Genomic DNA, 23,069 nt, shown 5'->3' on the forward strand with positions numbered 1-23,069 from the left:
ATTAGACTAACATATAGGAATGTTACAGGTTAAGTAGATCTTCACTGGAGAAAACAAATGACCTGTGGAGATCCCAGCCAGCCATTAACATTCCCCACCATGGGAATATAGGAGGAATAATTTCAGTACTAACTGGCAGAACAGAGACAAAGGAGCAGCAGGACATTTAGAGGTCAGGTCTGCTACAGCAATGCAGGACGACTTCCACCACTTTCCACCAAGCCTAGCAGGAATAGTTGCATATCAGGAATGGTATACACTGCTGAGGTTACACAAAGAACCCAAGACTGGAAAATCAATCACTACTGGACACAGCAGTATTTAAAACCAAATCACTGTAAGGTCAGAAGACAGGAAGACAAGAAAGTACAAGCCTATATCAACATGCACGAATTGAACTGTGCAGTGTAAAAGGTAAGCTTGAATAAAACTTGCTTATGCTACAGCTAAATTTAGGGAGTGTTACAGGTCAACTCCTTTCTTGCAAACTCACTCCTCTTCACGAATAGTCTAGAGAAGATCAAAAGGAAGGGAATTAGAATGAGCTTTCACTGATGAGCTGCTAGGAACAAATAGATTAATGAAAGCTGAGTACAATGCACTAGCAGCAACCAGGTTTGGCAGGGCTGCTATCACTGGGTCTTAGTTTATAGCAGTATAGATGAAGGGGACAGGCCATCTGGGCAGAGCTGCCAAGTGAATCATAATGGATCAGGAGTACAGGGCTTCCCTTCGGAAGGCTGAGCTGGGAACATAGCACTGGGAATTCTTTTTCTTACCAATTTCATCTAATCTCTTCTCTTCTCTCTAAATCCCTTTTCTATTCTAGGCTTTGTTTCTCTGGAGCCACTTGTAACATTCCTTTGTTGTGACTGAAGGAAAGAAACAAAAGCAGCAGCAAAGCATTTTGCTGTATTAAAAGTACAAAGAAGAAATGTTTTGCCGACTGAATGTGGACTCTGCATTCTTAACTGTCCTCATCCAAAGCACAATAAAGTCTTCAGTTGCTTTGGGTCATATTCACAGTACAAACTGGTATTTCATCAGCCTGGTGTGGATTATACAGGACTGAATTATCACAGCATAAACTCTGAATTGTATTTTATATAGCCTATGGATGTGACGCTTCCTTTCATTTTCCCATTTGCATTTTAGCAAGGGCTACTAGTAGGTGTCGTTCAACAGGGTTTGAGGAGATGAATTTCCACCTTTCACACTGATAGGAAGAGGGTTAGACTCTAAAAAACAAAAGAGAACAGATTAGAGCCATAAACTATGCTTTTCCTATCTAGTTATAATTAGAGTTTTTCTTTTGAGGATGAAGTTCCTATAAACTCCATCAATAAGCAGGTGGAATAAACTATATCATGGCAAGCTACAGGTAGGTAAAAAATAAAGTATGCCTTCTCTTTTCTAGAAATGAATTAGCTCTGGTGCTATAAAATCTCTAACAAATTGGATTAAAAAACAGACTCCTCTTACATCTTTATGCACAACAGAAATAGCACTCTTGCTGCTGGGAGATTTATTCATGTCACAACCAAAGCACTTCACGTGCCCAGGAAGAGTAAGTCTTTTGGCTTTTACCTCTTGTGACATCCTCAATACATTAGCCTTTCCATCCACAGACCAGGGTATATTAGAGATTAATACAGCTCAGCAACTCAAAACACACAGATTGTCAGTCCCAGTAATCAGCCTGAAGAATTTAGAGGACAGTTGTTATTTACAGAAAGTGATAAGAGACCCAGCAGAACACTTAGCTCTAAATAAACAATGTGGAAACTTCACTACCCAGAAAGTCCTAAGTGGCGAATGCACAGCTCAGATGTTCCTGAGTGCGGTTTGATTGCATTCATGCTGAGAGATAGCAAAAGCAAAAGAAGGGAAAGCGTAAGTCAGAAAGCAGGGGGCCTTTCTCACATGGATTCACTCTCGGTGTTTAGCTCTGGTTTGTTAGTTCGTTAAGAACGCGTTACAAAAAAACAGTCTCTACACACTTATCACCAGCTCCATCGTGCAGCGGTGTGGCATTTGTTACAACACACGGCTTGGTTACGGGGCCTTCTGGCGTTTGGGCAGTAGCAGACCTCACTCCAAGGGCTCTGCAGAGCCTGAAGGGAGCTGACAGGGCCTTTCTGCAGCACAGAGTACCAGGTAACTGCAAAGTTCTTCACTTTTCTCTGTTCCCTCCACAAGAGTCCATACTTGGCAACACGAAGGGAAACATTTCTCTTGCACAGCACTCAAGCAGCGTACACCTTGTTTAAATGAGAACACTGATGTGTGGATAGCAACTTAACCCTGGGCCTGAAGTGTAGATCACAAATTAACCCTGAGCCTGAGCTGCTGGCTAGCCTAAGATGGGATCATGTAGAGAAGAGTCCCGTTAGAACAACAACTAGACTGCAGCCAAGCCCTATCTGCTTAGAAACATGCAGCGACTTACCTCCAGCCCATCCTGCCACTGGGAATTTGAACAAAAAGGGCAAGCTGGGAGCCCTGAGAAGTGCAGCATGCAGAACAGTGCTTTAGCACTTCACCTGTCTTAAAACTGCATGAGGTTTCTGCTCACCCTAATGCTGGAGGGAAAAAAAAAATAAAAACACTCTCCAACAAGCTGCTGCTATTCACATGAGGACTTGTGATCGAGCTCTAAATATAGCAAGGTGGCACAATAGAGAGGGCTCCCGCACTTATGTTAACACCAGGAACCAGAGCTTAGCGATTTGAATGGGCTGATAATAGCTTCCATGGCTGGGCACTTAGTGGATAGACTTTGCCAGCTGCTGAATTCCTTCCAGCAGCTTTTTTGATGCACTATTATAACTAGGCAGATGTTGGGCTAAAGTAAAACCTGACAGAGTTCAGAAATAAAATGGTGTGCCTGCCTCCCAAGACCTACCCTTGCTGATCTTTGAACTCGGTTGTTATCTTGAAGGAAAGGTTCTTCTGAACTTCAGTATGAATCTAATTAATGAGTTAATTCCCTGCTAATCTATTCTCTTCTTTGTGTCCGTTTCATGATTAATTTAGTTCCAGTGAATTTCCTTTACTGACTGCAGAGTAGAAACACATTTCCTATCCTATTAATCTCTACTTCTGACCCATCAGCAGGGGACTAAACAAGGGCAAATGCCTCCATGCTTTTATTTTCTGAGCCATTACAGGGCACAGGTGATTTCTAGAAAAGCTATGTGGGAGTAAGTAGGGAAATTCTCCAGGCATGCTGCGCCGCTACTGTAAGAGAAGATGGAGGAAGATGGTGTAACTGCTGTAAATGAGTTGAAAACTCTGCCCACTTACATCAGCCACAGATCTAGCTGAGAGGACAAGCCAGCAGGCTGCACACTGCACGGGAATGTCACTCAGATGCAAAGGATCAGAGAAACAGCCAAGCCCATACCCTGCAAAGATAAATTCTGTTGAGAGAGACACAACAGGGATCTGGGTTTTGTTACTCCTGAAGTTCTGAAGCTCCCTGATCAACTTCCAAAACTATTTTCCTGGTGTGGAAGAGAAGATCTTGCTTGGAGAAGACAGACTTCTCCATTTCCCTCCACCTTCAATACTTGGGAAAGAAAGGAAATTTGGCCTGTTTACCCCTCTAGTTACTCTTTCAATGTTTAAGTCTTAGAATGGAGTCCTCATAATTAAAAAACAAAAACAAACAAAACAACAACAACAAAAAACACCATCCGATGTTCAAATTTAGAAAAAAAAAAAATATACTGTATTATTGGTAGAAGTACACAAACATGAAAGAAAGTAGCAGTAAGGCTGTCATTTTCCTAGGAAAGCTAAACAATTAATAACTGCCTGAAATAACATGGGGAGTAAGCACATGGCTGCAGCTTTATACCTCTGCTTCCTGTTCAGAGCTAGGCTGTTTATTTCCTTCAAGGGTTTACATCTGTTAGTATTAAGCCACACTAACAGCTCTGATGGGTTTACATGTATCTTGCTGTTGCATGCATCTCTTGAGAAAACTCAGGGATGGGAAAGGTTACCTTCCTGCAATCGCATTCCTACCCCCACAGCTCTCATGTGCCCTTCAGGGAAAAATGTTTAAAACAAAAGAAAACAAAAAAAAAGTAAAAAGAAACAAAACCAAAGCAGCTCACTTCCCCCTGAACAGCACAAAATATATTGGGGCTGTGTAACATACACGGCAGAACAAGTACTGCCAGTGAGTAGCAACACAAACCTTCCATCTGATGACACGATGCTTCAAGGACATTTTTAATGATGGATCAAGGACACTGCTGTTTGAGAGTCACCTTATTTAAGTTCTATTAACTGCACGCAGATCCAGCACCCCACAAGGGATGGAGTAAAAGCGAGAAAGTACCAGAAGGCATGAGAGACATCTATGCGAACAGGTATCCTGTCTTCATGACTATTCCTGTCACACCTACAGGGGAAATAATCTCTGAAATTTCAGTAACCATCTTCCTACTGATCCTTCACCAATAGCTGGTTACTCAGAGCCACTCTGTAAGTGGATGGAAATGCCAGACATGAGGAAAATACACTGAAAAGAGTAGAGACCTCGAGTGAGCCTATTCATTATTCCCTTTCTGATAAATTCCAGCTCCTATGCCAGAGTACTCCATTTCTGAGAAGTTTAAGGAATTAGTGGATGCTTTGTTACAGACATTTGACACTGGTGGGGTTAAATTCCTGATGGACCATGACCAACAGAGGGACCTGAGCTGGAAAAAAGAAAAAAAGATCGCAAGTTATGCAGTGATCCTGAGTAAGCTGCTCCCAGTTTTGCTGTATCTCCAGGTGCTGGGTCACACATGACTAGATTTCCCAAGCAGAATGCTATACAGCCAGCAGCGGCAGTATTACGGGCTTAGCCTTCAGGCCTTGCTCTCCAAGGAGTTTCTCCACTTGGAGCTGAGGCTTTGATCCTGAACAGTACATTTGCACAATAAGAGTTCGGGTATGATTTTAAGAAGTGAGAGAAAAGTGAACAAAACCCCTGCTTCTGAGTCTTATGCCTCCAATCTGCTCTTCCTTTGAAAGGGCAAAGATGCTTCAGAGACATTGTTAAAATACCTAAACCATTTTTTCAGCCTATTCCATTATTTATGTTTCCACCCATAACATTTTATTTTTTTTTTAATCCTGAGCTCTTGAAAGTGAGGCATCAGTTTGTTTGCAGTCTTCAGGATCACTTCCGTGAGCTGCAAGGAGAAGGCAGGGAGAGGGGTTAGCTCTTGGTCTGCTTTTGACCTTCCATACCCATCTTTTTCAGGGCCCCTCTCTCTTCTCACTGTTCTGTGCTACCCACAAGCTGCCGGCATCACAACTCCATCCATTTGTTTTTCTACTTTGTATTTGGTCCTTTCTAGACATCGGTAAGAATAATCATTGACTTCAAGTCAGACAGATAAATACAGTTAAATGGTCTTAAAAAAAAAAAAAAAAAAAAAAAGACATGATTTCTTATGGGCATGCACTTTCACCTGAGAGATTCTGGTTTCCTTCACATCTCCTATTTGTGGCCAGTAAATTTCCAAGGTAATAACGGCTTAAAGATAAAATGGTTTCTCCAATACATTCATCAAATCAGGCTGATTAATCCAGGAACCTACCACTCTTCTTGAAAATACCAAAACTCAACTGCAATGCATGCAGACAGTAAAAGTGAAAATATTACACAACTGTTACTTTAACAAATGCTACGCTGTCTTTAGCAAAACCATCTTGAATTCTTGTCTTCCTATAACTTTAAAGACAGTGCATAAATAAGGAGGGTTCCAGACCGGGTGATAAAAGTACTTAGAGGCATACGAAGACTGAAAATAAACTGAGCATCTTTCATGACCAGATGTACAAGAAGAGAGGTGATAGTTGTTTACAAAATAACTGGCAATTTGGGCACTCCCAATTATTCTCTCTTACAGCAGAGGACAAAAATGCATTTGCAAAGGTGAAAGACCAGCTGATGAAAGGAAATACTCTTTCTTTCTGCACAACACACAGCTAATCTATAAAACTCATGAGATAGCAGCGTGCAGCCAGGAGCAATATAAGATTCAAAAAGCATTAGCCACTACTACAGAAAATCAGAGCCCTGGAACATTTCATTAGACAGGATTATTGCTATTATAATTATTTGGAAAGGCTACAAATTCTCATGTTTCCAGGTATAAATAAATAAGTGTCTGAAGATCGAAAGGCATTCCCCTAGGTAGTTGGGGTAGTCTGTAATTGCCCACTATGGCAATTTCTTGCATCCCTCATCGAAATCTCTAATGCGGAGCACTGTCAGATAGAACACTTAACTGGACAAATGTACTACAGTGGATCCTGTCTTCTTATGATTCACTTATTCACAGATGAAAATACAGGTTGTGTGCTACAATGAAAAATAAGTATTAATACCAGCAAAAGCCTGCCAAGATAAATCCAGGTAGCAATACTTTACCCAAATTCTTGGCTGCCCCCTGCAGGTCGACGGAAGATGAGACACTATTTTCCTATCTGAAATGGGGGTTTTGCTTGCTATTTGAATTGCATAGGACTTTTATCTTTTAATGAGATGCTGGTGCTTTATGGAAGATGCTGTAGAATGGCATCTTCAGAAACAATTCTGAAGTACAGAGTGTGATGTAAAAACTTGTTGGGCAGACTAGACAGAACAAACAGATTAGACAGAGAAATAGATAGAGAACAGATGCTTTCTATTCTTCCCCTTATTCTTCATTTCTGATGATACTGCCCTGATAGCAGAATCTTTTTCTGGCATTCAGCTGCTTCTATTGCTTATTCTGCCTTCCAACTCCAAATCCTCTTACTCTTTTTGAAATAGGGATTTAAGGTAGTAACTAACTGTTAACGCTTAATAGGAAACCATTATGGTTTAACTGGTGAATAGTATGCAATAGATAAAGCTGCTGATTATGTACTTCTAAATGGTTAAAGACGTATGTGAAAATCTAACCGTAAAGCCTGTTTCTGTTACTTTGAAAATGAAACTCAACCGTCCAGAAATTAGCTTTTCATCCACTTGAAAAATAAAAGTTTTACCAAGAACAAACGGAAGTCAGAATGGGAGATGGAGTCATTCAGCAGGAAACTCCAACTGCATCGTGGGGAGAATACAGAGAGGGAATATTGCCCTAACAGCTGCAAAGGGAAAGTTTTTCTTCTTTCCTCTTCCACTGTTCAGAGCCTGCCTCTCCCCCAGCCCATGCCCTGGCACGTTGGCTTTGCTCAGCACTTGTGGCAGCTGCCTGAGCTCTTAGCATCCACCCATGGGAGCAGAAAGAAGCCATGACTGAAACGATAGGGCCTTTGGGAAAGGAAAACATCACAACAAGCTAGTTTTTTATGTTTGCGTTGGCCACTGCATTCCAATCTAATTCTTTCAGAGCTACAGCTTTCTATAGAGTTCTGCTAACTGACCTCACCTAGCATCAATCCTTCCCCCTCCTCTACCACCACCCCACATCACAGGTCCATCTACGCTTTTCCAGGCCAGAATCAGTCCCGTAGCTCTCACATTGCACCGTGACAGCGATGAGAAACCGTCAGTGCTCTGCCCTCCAACCACTGGTTGAGTGAAGTGATTGTCCTGCTCTGATCTGAGCTGATGCGGCCTTACCACAAGCACTGTGTGCAGTTTTGGGCACCACAGTAGAAAAATCTATGACAGAGTGTCCAAAAGGAGGGCTACAAAGATGGCGAAGGGCCTAGAGGGCAAGACATAGGAGAAGCAGCTCAGATTACTCGGTTTGTTCAGCCCAGAGAGGAGGAAACTGAGGAGAGGCCTCATGGCGGCCTGCAGCTCCCTCACGAGGGGAGCGGAGGGGCAGGTGCTGAGCTCTGCTCGCTGGGGACCATGACAGGACCTGAGGGGACACCATGGAGCTGGGACAGGGGAGGGTCAGGCTGGGTGTGAGGGAAAGGTTCTGCACCCAGAAGGAGTGGTCAGGCACAGTAATTCTCACTAATTCTTTTCCGCAACATTACATTTAGCCTATACATCCTAATAAATCCATATGGTTTCTGACAGGATATAATGAATCGTTACAGCCAACAGGGACTGGCTTATGCATTTGTATCTCCATGTGTATGTGCTCATCCACAGTGGTACATGCATGTTCTGGGCCTTGAAACAACAACCTGCACACATTTATCTCATGTCTCACATGATAGCTCTGCCACGTCTCTCTCTCCAGTATCTCGTGTGGCAGCAAGCGTCAGGGTCTGCGTGAGTCACAGACACAATGCACTGAACAGCCAGAGCCTCTGACAGAATATACAATAGAGCGGAGATGTCTGTGGAGGTGGCTTTGGAGTACTTTAAAAATGCTGTTCAAGTGCCGACTTTCACCTCCAAATGTGACACTTTGCTCACCCACCCACTTCACTTACAGGCTATGTGCTCCTTTTACAGTAACTCACCAGCTTTAATTACGAATTTCTGCCTTTTCTACCCTTTTAACTGTTTAGTTTCTCATTTGTCTTGCTAAATGATTTTTTTTTTCTTTGGACATGCTCCTAGATAGCAGTTGCATCCTGTCACCACAGTACAAGAGGCCTGGTCAGACTCTCATTTGCAGGCTGGGCACCAAACCAAAAGAACCTGCAACAAGCTTTTGCCTCGAAAGCAGAAATCTCTTACATTCACTTTGCAGAGAAAGGATGAAGAGATGGAGACACAATGTGCCTAGGAATATCATTATAGCAGAACCATTTGGCTCTCCTTCACTCTTATGGCCTGAGTAACTTAAATCAGTAATGAACTTCTGACCTGGAGAAAAACTGGATCCCACTGGTGGTTTTACAGGGGTTTCAGCACCTTTTATTACTATACCTTGCCCATGACAGGAAATATTCACTTTAAACAATAGTAAGGTATGTGACACTGCCACCTTCAATGCGGTGTAGCGCTATGAGGCTTTGATGCTAGTGATGAGTAAAACTCTACCTGGTTTCACAGATACCTGGCATTCATTTCAGTTTGCTTCTAAATTCTGTGATGCTTGGATATCAGAGCCCCTACTATTTGGGTCCAAGAGGTAAGGACTCTAAATGGTGAAGTGTTCAATCCAGATAAACCAGATAAAGCCTTTAGTTCCTGTGATCTACATCCCATTACTAATTCTCCAGAACACTGGAAAGCAAAGTCCGTTTTCACCTTCAACCAGTGTAATTTTCCGTTACATAGTGTGATCCTCAAGAGACTCTTTTGGGACTTGTGGACGGATTAATTAAAGGTCACCTCAAGTGACAATTGCCAGAAAGAGAACAACTCATCAGAGGAAAAATACACCACTTCCACTAAAACATGCTTCCATCTGAGGGGCTGGAAGTGCATTTTGCCTAACTACCATCCTTGTCACTCACCCCATTGCTTCACCTGCCCTACTACAGGTAATACAGTGTTCATCATTATGAAATGCATGCCAGTTCTGTTTTTCACAAGGCAGAAGCTCTTTTGGGAATCATTTGGGAAAGTACCACATGGAAACAATACGATAATAAGAGCCTTGGACTTCCCTTATCACTTAACCATGTTTCCCACCAGCCCAAAGGCACAAGGATTGACACTATAGTTGAAAGCAAAGGACAGAGATCACCACAGTTGCACTAAATTGCCTCCTTCTGCTGTGATGACAGAGACCCAAACGTAATGCAGCTGGAGCTTCAGCCACTGCTGAAGGTTATATGTTATATGTATATATGTTATACATTATATGTATACATATAACCTATATAATGCTATATAGAATCTCCTAACCCTACCTCTTAAACATTAGATCCATGGTATATTCAGTCTGAAATCCCTCCTCCGGCTGCATTCAAAATGACCAATAGTCTAAATAGACCAATCTTCCCACAATTCTTTGTGCCCTTCCAGAAAAGACCATCTATCCTGTTCCAGTGTCAGCACTATCCTGGTCTATAAAGGTCACCTCAGAGGAAAGTGGATGTCCCTCATAATCCATTCATTTGGGGGACACTCCAGCAATCAGCTTTATTATTCTATCCCAACATGTGAAGGGACCCAATGGCTTTCATATTTCAAGTTAGATTTTAAGGGAAAGGACTGCACCACAGAAATACAGATGCTCCTAATCAATATGAAAATGTCTAATACCAGACAGTATTATACCAATACGCCTCACAGAAAGGGCAATGCAGAGCCCATTTGTTCTGCTGGATATATACAAGTTCATTATCTGTACTCTAGTCAGATCTGTACGTGTATAGTAATTTGAATAACCTCAGACAGATATGATAGCAAGTAGTCCTTTTGTGCATATTTGAAGTTCTTTCTATGATTTCTTTCTCTGCCTTTCACTCTTTTCCTCTGATTCCTTTCTGCTGCCATTTAAATTGCTATTATTAGCTATTAAATGATAAATTAATTACCTCTGAAATAAGCATGAATAATTATTCCCAGTCTGGCATAGCTGGGGCTGGCATTTGATAACAATCAACAAAAGCTGTGCAGCTCCCAAGGTATTTCATAATAATCATAATAAAAATCAATAGAGGGAAAACAGGGACAGCTCTAGAAAGTGTTAATGAAAAGTTGCTGAATTACAGTGGCTCACCTGTGCACAGCTACATAAAAGCCTTCTGAATACCAAATGCATTCATTATAGGCTGTATTGCTTGGCTGAACCTCCAAAGAATTCACTGGGCTCGGATTCTCACACTAACAAAGAAAAGATGCTGAAGAGGCTGGATGAGAAGGATGAAGGGATGGATAGGAGAAAGTTCACATTCTTACTTGGAAAACATGATTATCAAGGTATACAGGGACAGTAAAATCTGAAGCCTGTAATACATCCAAACCCAAAACCTGAGTTTTTTCCTTCCAATAGCAGGGACTTCCAGGTTTTTGGTCAGACCCTGGAGGGCAAGGTACCACCACTCTTTTGCACCATCTGTAAGAAAGATCATTGTAGAGTATTAGAAGACAACTACAGTTCAGTATTACTGAAACTCCTTACAGTGATATGGTGATATGAAACCACATCAGAACCTAGCTTCAGTTACTCTTATAGCTGATGCATTGTGTTGATGTTAAACGTTATTATGTGCCCATTAAAGTGTTATAAGAAATACATTAGAAACTCCTTTTGTCCCATGTTCTACACCACCAATATGACAAAGCGTGGCAAACATGACACTTGGTTTATTTAGCTAAATGCTTCTCCTTGGCACTTCTTGCTCAGGCATCCAAATATAGAAATACCACATCCAGAGATGTTCATAAAGCAGTAGAAATTTTAAATTCCTTTACCAGCAATAAAATCTGTGACTAAGCTTAAAAAACAAACAAAAACATCAACAAAAAAAAAAAACAGTATCAATAAGCAACCTCCTCTCCTGAAAGCTGGCACAAGATATTTAACATCTACAGATGATCAAGGTAAAAAAAAAAAGTCCCAAATCTTTACTTAAAGAAAAATGAGCATTCAATCAAACGGAAGTCTGAACCAAAACTGTCAAATAAGTCCTGCCGTTACATTCCCCAAGGAGTTAGATTCACAACCTCATGAAAGAACACTTTCAACTTCATGCATGTGTCAGAGGACTCCTCAGAGTCCAACTGCCCAGTTTGCCTCAGGGAACCAGATGCCATGGCTGCTGGAACACCCTAACTGCGAGGTGACGGGGCATTTTGTTGGGTGAAGCACTGTCTTGCACTCAAACCTTTCAGCTGAAATTTGTTCCAGTTTACTTAATAAAAACAGACAAAATGCAACAAGGAATTAAATCCACATTCACCTGTAATTAGAGGAAGACATACGCTATCAGGCAAGGGAGCCATTTGCCATCACTGCACAGAAGTATCATGCTGCATTTCTGCTGTTCAAAGATGTCAGAAATGCCTGAAATGAAGCAAACGTGCTTTGTTCCATCTGTATTATTTTGCTGTTTGAACTTTCCTCTTTCTTGTTTGCTTCATGTCCAAAAATTCACTCTAGTTTGATCTGAATGGCATTTCGGCCACATAGCTTAAAAGATGAGTGGACTTGCTTGCACAGCCATAATCAGGGGAGGGTGAATTAGAGTGCAAGGATGGGAAATCCAACATTTCAATACCATCCAGGATCATGATGGTGCATCAATGCACTATAGAAGAAGAGCAAGCACAGTTCCAAATGATCTGCTAATCCTTCTTGTCAATTCTTGGATTTGCCATCCACTCACCAAGCAATCTAACTCTTCTCAGTGTATGGAAGATGAAAAGATTACATCCGGACAAAGAGCCAGAATAGTGATTAAGCTTCCTGCTTTTGATTAATATCAGAGCTAGGCATATTTGCCATCTGGAATGGAGAAGGATTTGGCTCTGCTCAAGAAATGTAAGAAATGAGAAAGAAACACAAGAGATGTATAATATCTGAGTCAGCAGAAAATTCTTAATGACTCCTGAAAGGTCTGTCTCAATATGTACATGTACCATGTGTCTCCTGAACAAACTGATACAACCGCTGCAGTGCAAAACACTCCCAAGCACAACCTGGAGGGCAGAGGAGAAGAGAATGAAGGAATATACTATCCATTCAAAACGTGAGGAAGAAGGGGAAGACACCTTTAATGAGAAGATGCTCTCGCTTTCTTAAACCTGTTTTAAGTGAACAAACAGTCACTTCCCATCTTCTTTCTGGCCATGACAAATGTGAAGTTACCTGGACAGCATTGACTTAAAACCTAATCGCTTTTACAGCAAATGAGGCATGAAACCTATTATCAAAACACATGATGTCTGAAGTACATGCTGGCGTTTCACTTTCCCAGCAGAGAGCTTCTGAATGCCTGAATTGACTACAAGGCGTGGTGGCAGGCTGGAAACGCAAAATTAGTGGTTCCTCCTGAGGCATGGCAAATGCTTGTGAGGCCAGCTTGTGCCTTTGGGAGAGGGCAGAATAAAATGTCTGTATGAGCATCTGATACATTACATTGTTTTCTGAAGAAGGCTGTTAAAGACCAGAAAACTCTCCACACATTTGGCCTTTGACCTTGGCAGAGTGGTCCTTAAGACTGACCCTGTTGCACGGAGGTGGAAAAAGGGCTATTTGATGCAGAAAAACTCCTATATAACACTTGTGAAGAGAAAAAATAAATAAAATAAACAAACTACTAAGTTCTTACGGTTTTGTGAAACATGAGGGTGATAATGCTTGAACAAGTGTCCCAGGAACACAGGATGCTAATTAAAAGCTGGCTAATACCTTAAACAATTTAACCACTAGAGGGGCAGAATTTTGCTAGGATTATCAAAAGTTTGTTCCAGTCCCAAGGGCATTTATTCATTTGAAGTTTTCAGGACGTCATATGGATGTTTTTGGAAACACTTAGATAGCCACTTGGTTTTGTCGTCATTCAATAAATGATGAGAAGCAACATATTAGATACCAATAACCTTTTGAGCATTGGTTCCAGGACCCTGTAAGCACAACATTTATATAGCATTTACATTAGATCAATTCAGAAGTCCCTTAACTGGATTTTCCCTTGATTTAATCAGGTACAGCATTCGGTAGGAAGCACATAGGAACTTTCTGTGGAGAGATAATATCTGAATAACAGGCCTGGAATTTACTACAGAGGTTTCACAGTTAAAGCACTTCAGGTATGACGCAGATGAGCACTTCCAGGTGGTCCAGAAATCCTATATCACTGCAGTACCAGTGGCAATAATTTCAGGAGTTACCTGTTCGTCTCTAAGGCAGGCTTAAGAAGGACATATATGTCACCTGGTAACTAGGTGGAACTTGGAATAGTCCTTGAACGTGCCTAGTTTGTATCTAGCCCTTGAGCTTTGATGACACACAGGGAGAAAGGAGCTCTTCCTGCAGCCGTCACACCTTACGGTTGTAATTTATATAATGCATGTACTGTATTTTATACTTCCTCCAACTTTTTGCATGTTTATGAGACAGCTGCCACATAGAACTGCTGCAGACTAGTGACAAATAGCTGTTGGGCCAACTTCATGATGTCTAAGGATTTCTGGGTCTTAGGGGAAATACTCTACTGTTCTACTAGTGGTGTAGGCCCAGTGATGGAAGTTCAGCCTCCTCTACTTATCCTCAGACTCAGATACTTTACTACTCTGCCTCTGCTGGGAACTTATTCCATTTGCCCTACTCACGCTTGTGAATGACTTCCATTTACTCTTCATACTAGACTGAAGAATGCATGGGTCAGGAAGAAATTCTTGCCCATGTATCAAACTGTATTTAGTTAGGTCTGCTAAAGGTTTTGTACACCTTTCTTTGGCTCATTGGAGACTGTCTGAACACTATGGACCAGATCTGATGTGAGAAATATCCCATTCACACAGGAGGACCAGTCACTTCAGACCAGTTATTTTCCTGACAGCTATTACCTTGCTCTGATTTATTGACCACTGATTCTGAAAGAACTGTATAAAGGTCACAGCGGACAGTTTATTCCAGGGAAGCAGGGAGGGTCCAGCCTGCATCTTCACCTCCTTCACAGCAGTAGTGAAAGAGTAAGGCTACGAAATACTCAGAGCAGAGAGAGCCTGAAGAGGAAAAGTAAAAGACACATGCAGTTATAAACCTTGACAGGTGAAAATGTTTGCTGTTGGAAGGAGATGCTGAAATGCCAAGTCAATGACACGCACACCAGACACCAGGGCAAAAGAGAGACAAATGCAGGGCATGAACTGTGGGGATTTCACAACAGAAGGGACCTCTGGCTCCATAGGTTGTGATCTATGTACCTTTGCAATGAGACATTTCATCTGGGAGCCAGCTCTATTCAGTGCTGGATTAACTTTTCATTCCATTGCTTGACCTGTCACCCAGAGTACTACAGAGATGGGCACTGAGAAATACATATTTAGGAAACACATTAGATTGAGATAGACATATTTAACATAAGCATTGTGCAATACATCACACTGCTCGCATCTGTAGCGATCAGTGCAATTTCATCCTATTTCCACAAAACAAAACCCTACCAATGAATAAAGATTGTATTTTCATCAAGGTTGAGCAATAGCAATTATTTTCTTTTGACACTGCTAGTAGGACAGTCTTTGTGACACACTTTATTTTGCCAGAAAAGCATTAGCTACAATCAGAGCTAATGCTTCACACTTCAACATCTATGAATAATATTTCCTGGGATCAGGGTTGTACAGACTGTTGGAAAAGGGTTTACCTTCAGGGTGTTAAAAAACACCTCTGCTCACAATATAAAGCACACAAGAAAGAAATCCCACAAGGTACCCACCTAGATTGATCCTGTGTTACATGTGCAGGCCCCAGGTCTAACTCTGCTTTGGCAAAGGTACAAAATAAATTGGGTATTTCTATCCACGTTTACTCACACTTTCATAAGAAGAAAATATAGAAAGGATTCAAAGATGCCATGCATTTTTGTGATAACCATAGAAGACAACAGAGCTGTGTTTAAACTACAGACACTTCATTCTCCTTAAACCCACAAAGACGGTACCAGCCTAGAAAAAAACAGAGTATAATTTCCACTGACGTAATGATACGCCACCTTAAGCTGCAAGGCTCTGGTGACTTCCTTGTGCTACCTAAAAGAGCAAGATTGGACTTTGTCTTTACAGAGTAAGATTAGACTGCATGGAACCCCACAGCTCCCTCCAGATAAATGTTTTTATGGAGAATCATTTTTTACTTAAAAGTCTGTGTCTTATTTTATTTCAAAGTCTGAGTTGAGAGAGAGGCCTGGACATAGCTGCCCTCCTGCCCATACCAACGTGCTCTCTGTATTCTGCATTCTTGCATTGGTTCCAGTAGGCCTCCTATTCCCTCTAAAATCAAATTACGCAATTCTTTTGGTGAGTCTCATAAAAACCCAGAGGCAAAATATTAATTTTCTGAATCAGAATCAATAGACTACACAATCATTTTCAATGAATTATTTATCAAAAAACAGAATATGCTAGCAAGCCCCTTGGTCCCTGTGTCTCTCTTTCCCCAGCCTCACGCAACAAGCTCCTGCAATATGGCATATCTCTAGATAGGATTAAACAATGCAACTGTTTACCTGTTCTGCAAATGGTAACTAATTGCACTTAACCCACCAAAACTCCATAGATCTGCAATTTTACCCAGTGGAGTGAAAATGAACAAGTAACTGTCACATTGCCTTTCAACAGTGGCATTACATCCCTGGATGACACTTATGCTGGGGAAAGTTGAAGGGACAGAAGGTTTTGCTTTCAGTCACCATGGCCACGTTTGGAACACTATGGGAGCTTTATAGGGATTTGGAGGTTTGTTGATTTTAAAAGTATTGGTAACTAGAGAGTTTCTTACTACTATTTTGGTACAGGTCCATTACCCCATGATACTGGGAAAAAATTAAAGGAATGCCTAATAGTATGAAACCAAACAAATCAAATAGTAACAGAAAACTACACAGATCAGGGAAAGGCCTCACTGAGCTAGTGTGACTGGGTGGCTTTTTATCACTGTCTAGGGCTAATCAAGGTTCAATATTTTCCTTCCCAGAAGAGACATTATTTTATGCAAAGGCTCTTCCAGCTCTAGTTCAAAAGACTTTGATTTATATCTCAAATCCAAACACCTGGCCAGTAGTTCTCTCTATTGACACACCAACGATTTGTTGGATGGATGTCCGCAGCCCTGAAATTGTTTAGGATACATGCTAATTGCTTCATTTATGTGTTCATACGTTCAAGTGAGCACAGCTATACCAAAGGAATGTCTCTATTTTTCAGGCCTCTTTTTTCATTGTCCCTCATAAACATTAAAAACCGTGAACAAGCTTGTAAGAATGGTTTCCGGCATGAAGAACAGGTGGTGGTAATGTCAGTTAAGTATTCCTGCAGGGAGAAGACTGGAAGCTTGCTATAAATTATAGGGGCATTTCTGCAACTGAAAAAACTTGCTTTTCATTGATGAAGCTTGAAGCACTCTTTGATGACAAACCCACTGGGAAGCTTCAAATCATATCACATCACTAAGTTTTCTTTCTCCATTTGTCTTGGAAAAACATTATTACAAGCATATGTGCTTGCACATAGCACTAACGAGAATGCTCTAGAAAGGGTATATACATTTCCACTTCATCACCAATTCAAGCTGAAGAGTCCCATATTCTGACATTTATCCAGGCCAAAGTCCCCATATATTTATACTATGGCAAATTGAGTTGCATAAATCCCTAAAGGAAGCTAAGAAATGAATTTTGCAATTTAGAAAAACACCTTCTCAATGATCAGTAGGATACTGACTTCGTCACATGCATCAAGAAGTCACCAACCTGTGTTCTAAATGTATGTAGGTCTCAGTACAGTGTGAAGAGGAATATCTGTGAGAATCCTTGCTGAATCAGGCCTACAATTTCTAAATCATGTCATCAAATTCCATTACTAATCTGCAATATTTGTTCCCTGCCTATAGCCCTTAGAGAATGTCTTCCCTGTAAGAGATTGTCTCCATGGAAGATCTCCCAGAGGAGAACCCTCTGAATAATACCATCACTGACCTTTGTGCTTGGTCTGTTATCTCCTCATCCAGATCCAGCAGGAGCGCTGCCTGGTCCATCACCTTCTTGCTGCAGGGCAAGGATTTGAGATGCAGAATGAGCAGAGCAAGGCAAAACTTGCTTCCCATCTCCTCCAACTCTTGAGTCCCCAGCTGCAGGCCCTGGTGGAGAAAAAGCAGGAAGGTTCATTGCTGAGTGTGCAAGTTGCAGGTGTTAGGAGACAGTCAGGTTTGCTTTGGAGGACAACTCTTAGTGTTCTTCCTTCCATTCTGAATGAAGCATTCATTCACTTTTGCTATATTTCCCCTAAGCCATTCACAAATTCACTGACAGCATTTGGTCTACAGGAGCTATTCTAAAATAGACCTTATTTTACAAAAGGGGAAACAGAGGCAAATAGGTTAACCACCTAAACTACATTTGCAGAAGTCATCATTGTAAGAATTATACTCAGTCCCCAGGAGGATCCGACTGTAAATCCAGTTTTACAAATGATTAGGTCTCATTTTTTTCTCTCTGTAGAAAAAATCATCTCCCTAAGCAATGGGAAACAAATAGGCTTTATGACTGTAAATACTGGGCAGTGACAGAGATGGAAAAGGAAACTGGGAGAGAAGGAGGGAGGGAAGATCTTTAACAAGTTATGAATTGTTTTTTAAGAAAATCAATTGCAAAGTAATTGCAAACTAACAAACACCTCCAAGGAATTTCTCAGTCTATTAAAAGCTTATGTCTCTCTATCAGAGACAGGCTGAGACAAAGATGCACAAGCAGGGTTTGGATTACTAACATCATCTTTCCAAGGGGACTCCTCCAAGCTGTGGATCCTCACTTGGAACACCCCTGATTACCAAGTCTCTGTGTGTTTTTTCACTAACTACAGATATTACAAACAAACAAAAAAGTAAGACATCAAAGGTTTGCATAGGAGTAATTCAATGTAATTACTGGTAGTTTCATGCAGGCAGCAAGATGGCGAGAGACCAAAAAAAACACAGATACACTGAAAAGAAAAACCTAAGAAACTGCAAAATCCCTCATCTGTGGCATTTAGTGACCACATCACATGTTGCTCCTTAATGCTATCACATCAGGGGTTGAATCAATTGCTGAACAATTGCTGCTTCTATCAGCCCCGTGCGCTTTTGCAGCACAAGCCATCTCTGCAGCCACCCATTTTCCGACAAGAGCTCCAATCCCATTTCCAAGATTGTTTCCTTAGCAACTGTCACAAGTCCACGCTCGCAGCCCTGGCCCTAGCCACAGGCACAGGGCGTGCTCCACAACAGCATGGCCTGTACCTGACTCTCTACTAGATATTTGTTAGTGGCCATCTTATGGGTAACAGAGCCCATATATTTTCCAGTAATCTATTACAGGGCTGAGCTCTGTCCTCCTGTTTGTTTTTGCTGTGTAACATCACTGCCTTTGTCAAGTTCTCTGGGATCTCAGCCGCTCTGCAGAGCTGTGAGATTGTTTCTGAGCCAACAACCTGCAGGTGGATGGAAGAAAGAAGAGATTTCTCATATTACTGTCTACAATTCTCTTGTAAGCTTTTTTGTACATTTTTGTTACAGACCACAAACTACTTGGACAGGGTGAAAACCACCACTACAACTTGGGTAGGTCTGGCATGTGCAAATATCCAGCATGACAGAAGCCCTATCTGATAACAGATACATTTTCCTATAATAACTATGCTGAAATTCTGCTTCCTTTCTGAGACCCTGCAAGCCAAGTGTGAATATGTTATTATAATGATGGACATGAACAAAATAATGCAGAGCTTGAACTTACACTGAGTGGTTGGACAGCTAGATAAGCACAAGACTGCCTAGAAGAGCATGCAAACAATTGGGAAAACATTGCCTCAGTGCCAGGCAGGGCTGGAGGTCTCTGGCAAACGGACTTCTGCTCTTGGGACAGTCTCCTAAATATTTTTAATAACAGTAAGCAAATCTCTGACACCATTTCTTCTCTTACCCTAATCATCTTTTCTGCAAGCTTTGCCAAGCAAGATTCAGATACAATGAACTACAGCAATTATTAATAATGGTAAGAAAACAGAGAGAGAGGCTTATGGGAAGGAAGTGTCATTAATGCAAAACAATGAGAGTGCTTAGCAGCTCTGCATAGATTCCTAAATGTTTTATTATTTTACTTTAAAAGATAAGATATTTTAGTGTGACAGAGTTACAATTGGCAGGCAGAAGTGGTGACATTTCTGAGCAAAAAATGTCATTTCCACAGCAAAAGAGTTATTCTCTCAGGGGCAAAAAATACAAAGAACATCTTGCAGCTTTCCCTGGGGTGCATCTCAGGGTCCTGCTTCCAAGATCAAGGCAACACACTAAATACCTATCAATTCAGGTGATGCGAATTGTGTCTGTGCTAAAACTCAGCCTGTGGCTTTATGATTCCCTAGGGCTTTATTCAGGATATGAAGAGGCCTTAAGAAACTATGAGCAGAGAAATAAAAATAATAAAACTATAATATACCTGAGAAACCTCAGACAGTAACTGCTCATGCACTGGAGTTAGCTGCTGTGTGATGGATCCATATTGCTTTGATAGCAAACAGCTCAGGAGTAACAGCTGGAGACCTCAGTTTGAAGATTACCAGTTAACACACCTTATTCACTTCCAACACAGGCAGACTTTTATCTTTTAATGCAGCTAACTTAGATAATTCCTCCCTCCTCAGCTCCCAGCAGAGGGCGGAGCTGGAGGTGCATAGCTGACTACCATTAAATCGAAGATGTTGACAGAGCTGACATATCAAACCGATGTTATTGACGGCATCTGCCAGCGATGCCAGGAGCACGTGTGCTGGTTAGGATTCAGTCCCACTTGCATTACTCAAAAGGGAAGCTTGGTCTCCAGGCATTTCCCTTGTAGCTCTGCAACACAGAGCTTTAAAACTGTTCAGCTTGTGCTCTTGACTCAGAGTTGTGAAAATATTCTACAAGAGATTAAGAGAGAAGAAGATAACAGTAGAGGTGGTGCACTTTGGTATGGTTACGAAGCTGAAAGGAAGCACACCTCCATGGCAGTGAAGCTGCATTTTTTTTACACACATGATATGATCTATTTGCCACTGCCGTACAGGAGGAAGCTACTGTGCCTGATGGCATGTCTTCTGCAGTGTCCTGCCAGTCTGTATTCTCGGTGACCCCATCTTTCTCCCTAGCACAATGCTTTATGGCTCTGTCCTCCTTTGGACACATCTATATGAGCCGTGGAGCACGGTGCGAAGTCTTCCAAGCCAGCAAAATCCAAGCAAATTCTGAAGCAGAAAATGCTGCACCAGAAAGCTGCAGACAAACTCATCAGTCACAATTAGTTTAGGCTCAGAGACACGCTAACAAAGCCATCCTACTTTGATGATCAGCTCATATCTCTGCACAATTTCTGCTCCCTATTACATGAAAGAACCAGTCTGGATCAGCATCAGCTTGGTACAGCACGCTCCACTGCGCAATACAAATGTGCCCAGTGGTCCCGTGGGCCCTCTCATGCAGTCTTTTGCAGGCATAACATTAAGGGATAACCAGTTAATTGTTTTCTGGCTATTATAAAGAATAATAGAGCTAAACAGTTTTTGCTAATCCTTTTTCACTTTTTCATTCCACAGCAGACAGCATGGCAGGAGATGATGCCTATCAACAGTCCAAGATTTGGACATAGACACACATATATATTTATGTTTTATGGGAAGAAACAGATCCCTGAGACGAGCAACATGGATAATCGAATGAAATGGACACTTACTCTACTAGCTCTTGGTCCACTTCAACCAACATATATCTTGCCTTTTCTGCTAAAAGTGTCTTAGTGTAATGGCTGGGGCAGCAGGGGGCTCACCTGCATCTCCTAATTGACACTGACACAGTAATAGGAAACTGGGGAGGAGGGAGAAAAAAAAAAAAAAAAAAAAAGGCAGCTATTTATTCACTTATCATTTGATCAGGATATTGAGAATACAAATTTTCCCACCCAAAGCTGATGAAATCATACTGGAAAAACAGTCCATTCATACTCAGCGCTGTTGCATCAAATAAATATCCACAACTCAATGTTTCCAGTGTCTCTCAACTTCCCCTGAAAACACAGGCTAAAAGACAATGCGATGGAAAAACTTTATTATTCATTACTCATATGCTTTAAACAATCCCACAGCCAAAGGCAGCAATAGTTTCATAACACAGATATTGTTGAAGAAGGTGGAAGGACTCCAAAAGTTAAATTAGAAATTTCTCTCTCCACAAGGGTAACTAGAGCTGCAGCAAAACTGGAGTCGAAAGATATTTATAAACACAAGTAGACAAAAGATTTCAGAGCCATCAGTTGTTCCTTGCATTCGGAGAAAGAGGATCTTTGGCACTCGGCATGGTCACCTCTCCCACTTTTCGTCACCGTTCAATCCCTGAGGCAATGGCTTTTCCTTGTAAACTCCCTGCCAGTCAATATACACACACACACATGCAGAGTATTCTCTGCATCCTAATAGCTTTACACATGCACAATGGTTATGCCCTAAGGCTGGGTATAAATAAATTGACAGTCTGTTTTCCCACTAATTCCATCAGCGAGCTCTCCATCAGAATACTGATAGAAACCATTTGGAGGCCACAGAGGATAAACCAGGCAGCTGAAAGAAACATTTGGTGCCTGGTGTCTGCAGCCTAAATTTTAGCGTTGGACTCGATGATCTTGAGGTCTCTTCCAACCTAGAAATTCTGTGATTCTGTGACCAACCCTGAAAGGTACTGTCCTTTAAACCCCTGGGAACGAATATACACAGATACACGCTGGGGAACTGGCTATTTCGACAACTAGGACAGGAGGGAATAAGCCAGGTTTTCTCATGCCCCAGAGAACCCTAAGCAGCAGGTACGGCATGCTAAACAGATGGAGTTGAGGGGATAGGAATTTGGGCCAAATGATTTCAAGGGGATTAAGCAAGCAGAAAAGGCTGAAGATCCGAGGAAAAAAAAAATAAGCTAGCAGGAATTTCTAGAAAGAAAGATGAGAGGGGCTGGAGTTAGAGACAGAAGATAAAAGGACAGGAGAGATAAAAGGATGAGAAAGAGGGAGGGGTTGCTGAGGTCAGTGGATGCTGATACAGAGGAATGATAACAAGAGGAAAGCTAATGGAAACCTCCACCCCCACCTCACCCTTGGAGAGGTGTGCCTCACTCCGAGTGTTTGTTCTCATTATACCCAGCACTTGGGCTACATGGTGAGGAAACAAGGCCTAGCTTGCCTTGAAGCCTCTCTCAAAACTTTTGCTGAACTTGCCTGGGGTTTTGCATCAGCAGGGACTAAGCAATTTTATTTTATTATTTTCTGTACCCAAGAACATGCTACAGTTTTTATCATTCACCTGGACTCTTTCCCTGACTAAAGATATGGATGTTACAGGCAAGACTGCTCAAGGGATGGAGTGAAGCAGAGCAGAAGGGAGAAAGAGGCCTGACAGGCCTGCTTATGAGAGAAATGGGGATTTAGTAAACAGAAAAACTTCTGGTCAAGTTCTCCAGCAAAACAATTATTTTAAT

The 23,069-nt window shown here is 41.6% G+C and overlaps 1 protein-coding gene across 1 annotated transcript in view; it reads right to left on the reverse strand.

Moving 5' to 3' along the window:
• The window catches only part of AGBL1 (AGBL carboxypeptidase 1), a gene marked incomplete at both ends in the record, with an annotated part of 284,899 nt that overhangs the window by 71,834 nt on the left and 189,996 nt on the right, over positions 1-23,069 (reverse strand). The window contains one exon of the mRNA XM_084293364.1: positions 17,509-17,669. Coding sequence (XP_084149490.1) covers positions 17,509-17,669 — 161 coding nt within the window. The remainder of the gene's footprint in view (positions 1-17,508; positions 17,670-23,069) is intronic.

Source organism: Netta rufina, assembly GCF_964035555.1.
Source record: "Netta rufina genome assembly, chromosome: 11".
In the NCBI taxonomy this organism is placed as follows: Eukaryota; Metazoa; Chordata; class Aves; order Anseriformes; family Anatidae; genus Netta; species Netta rufina.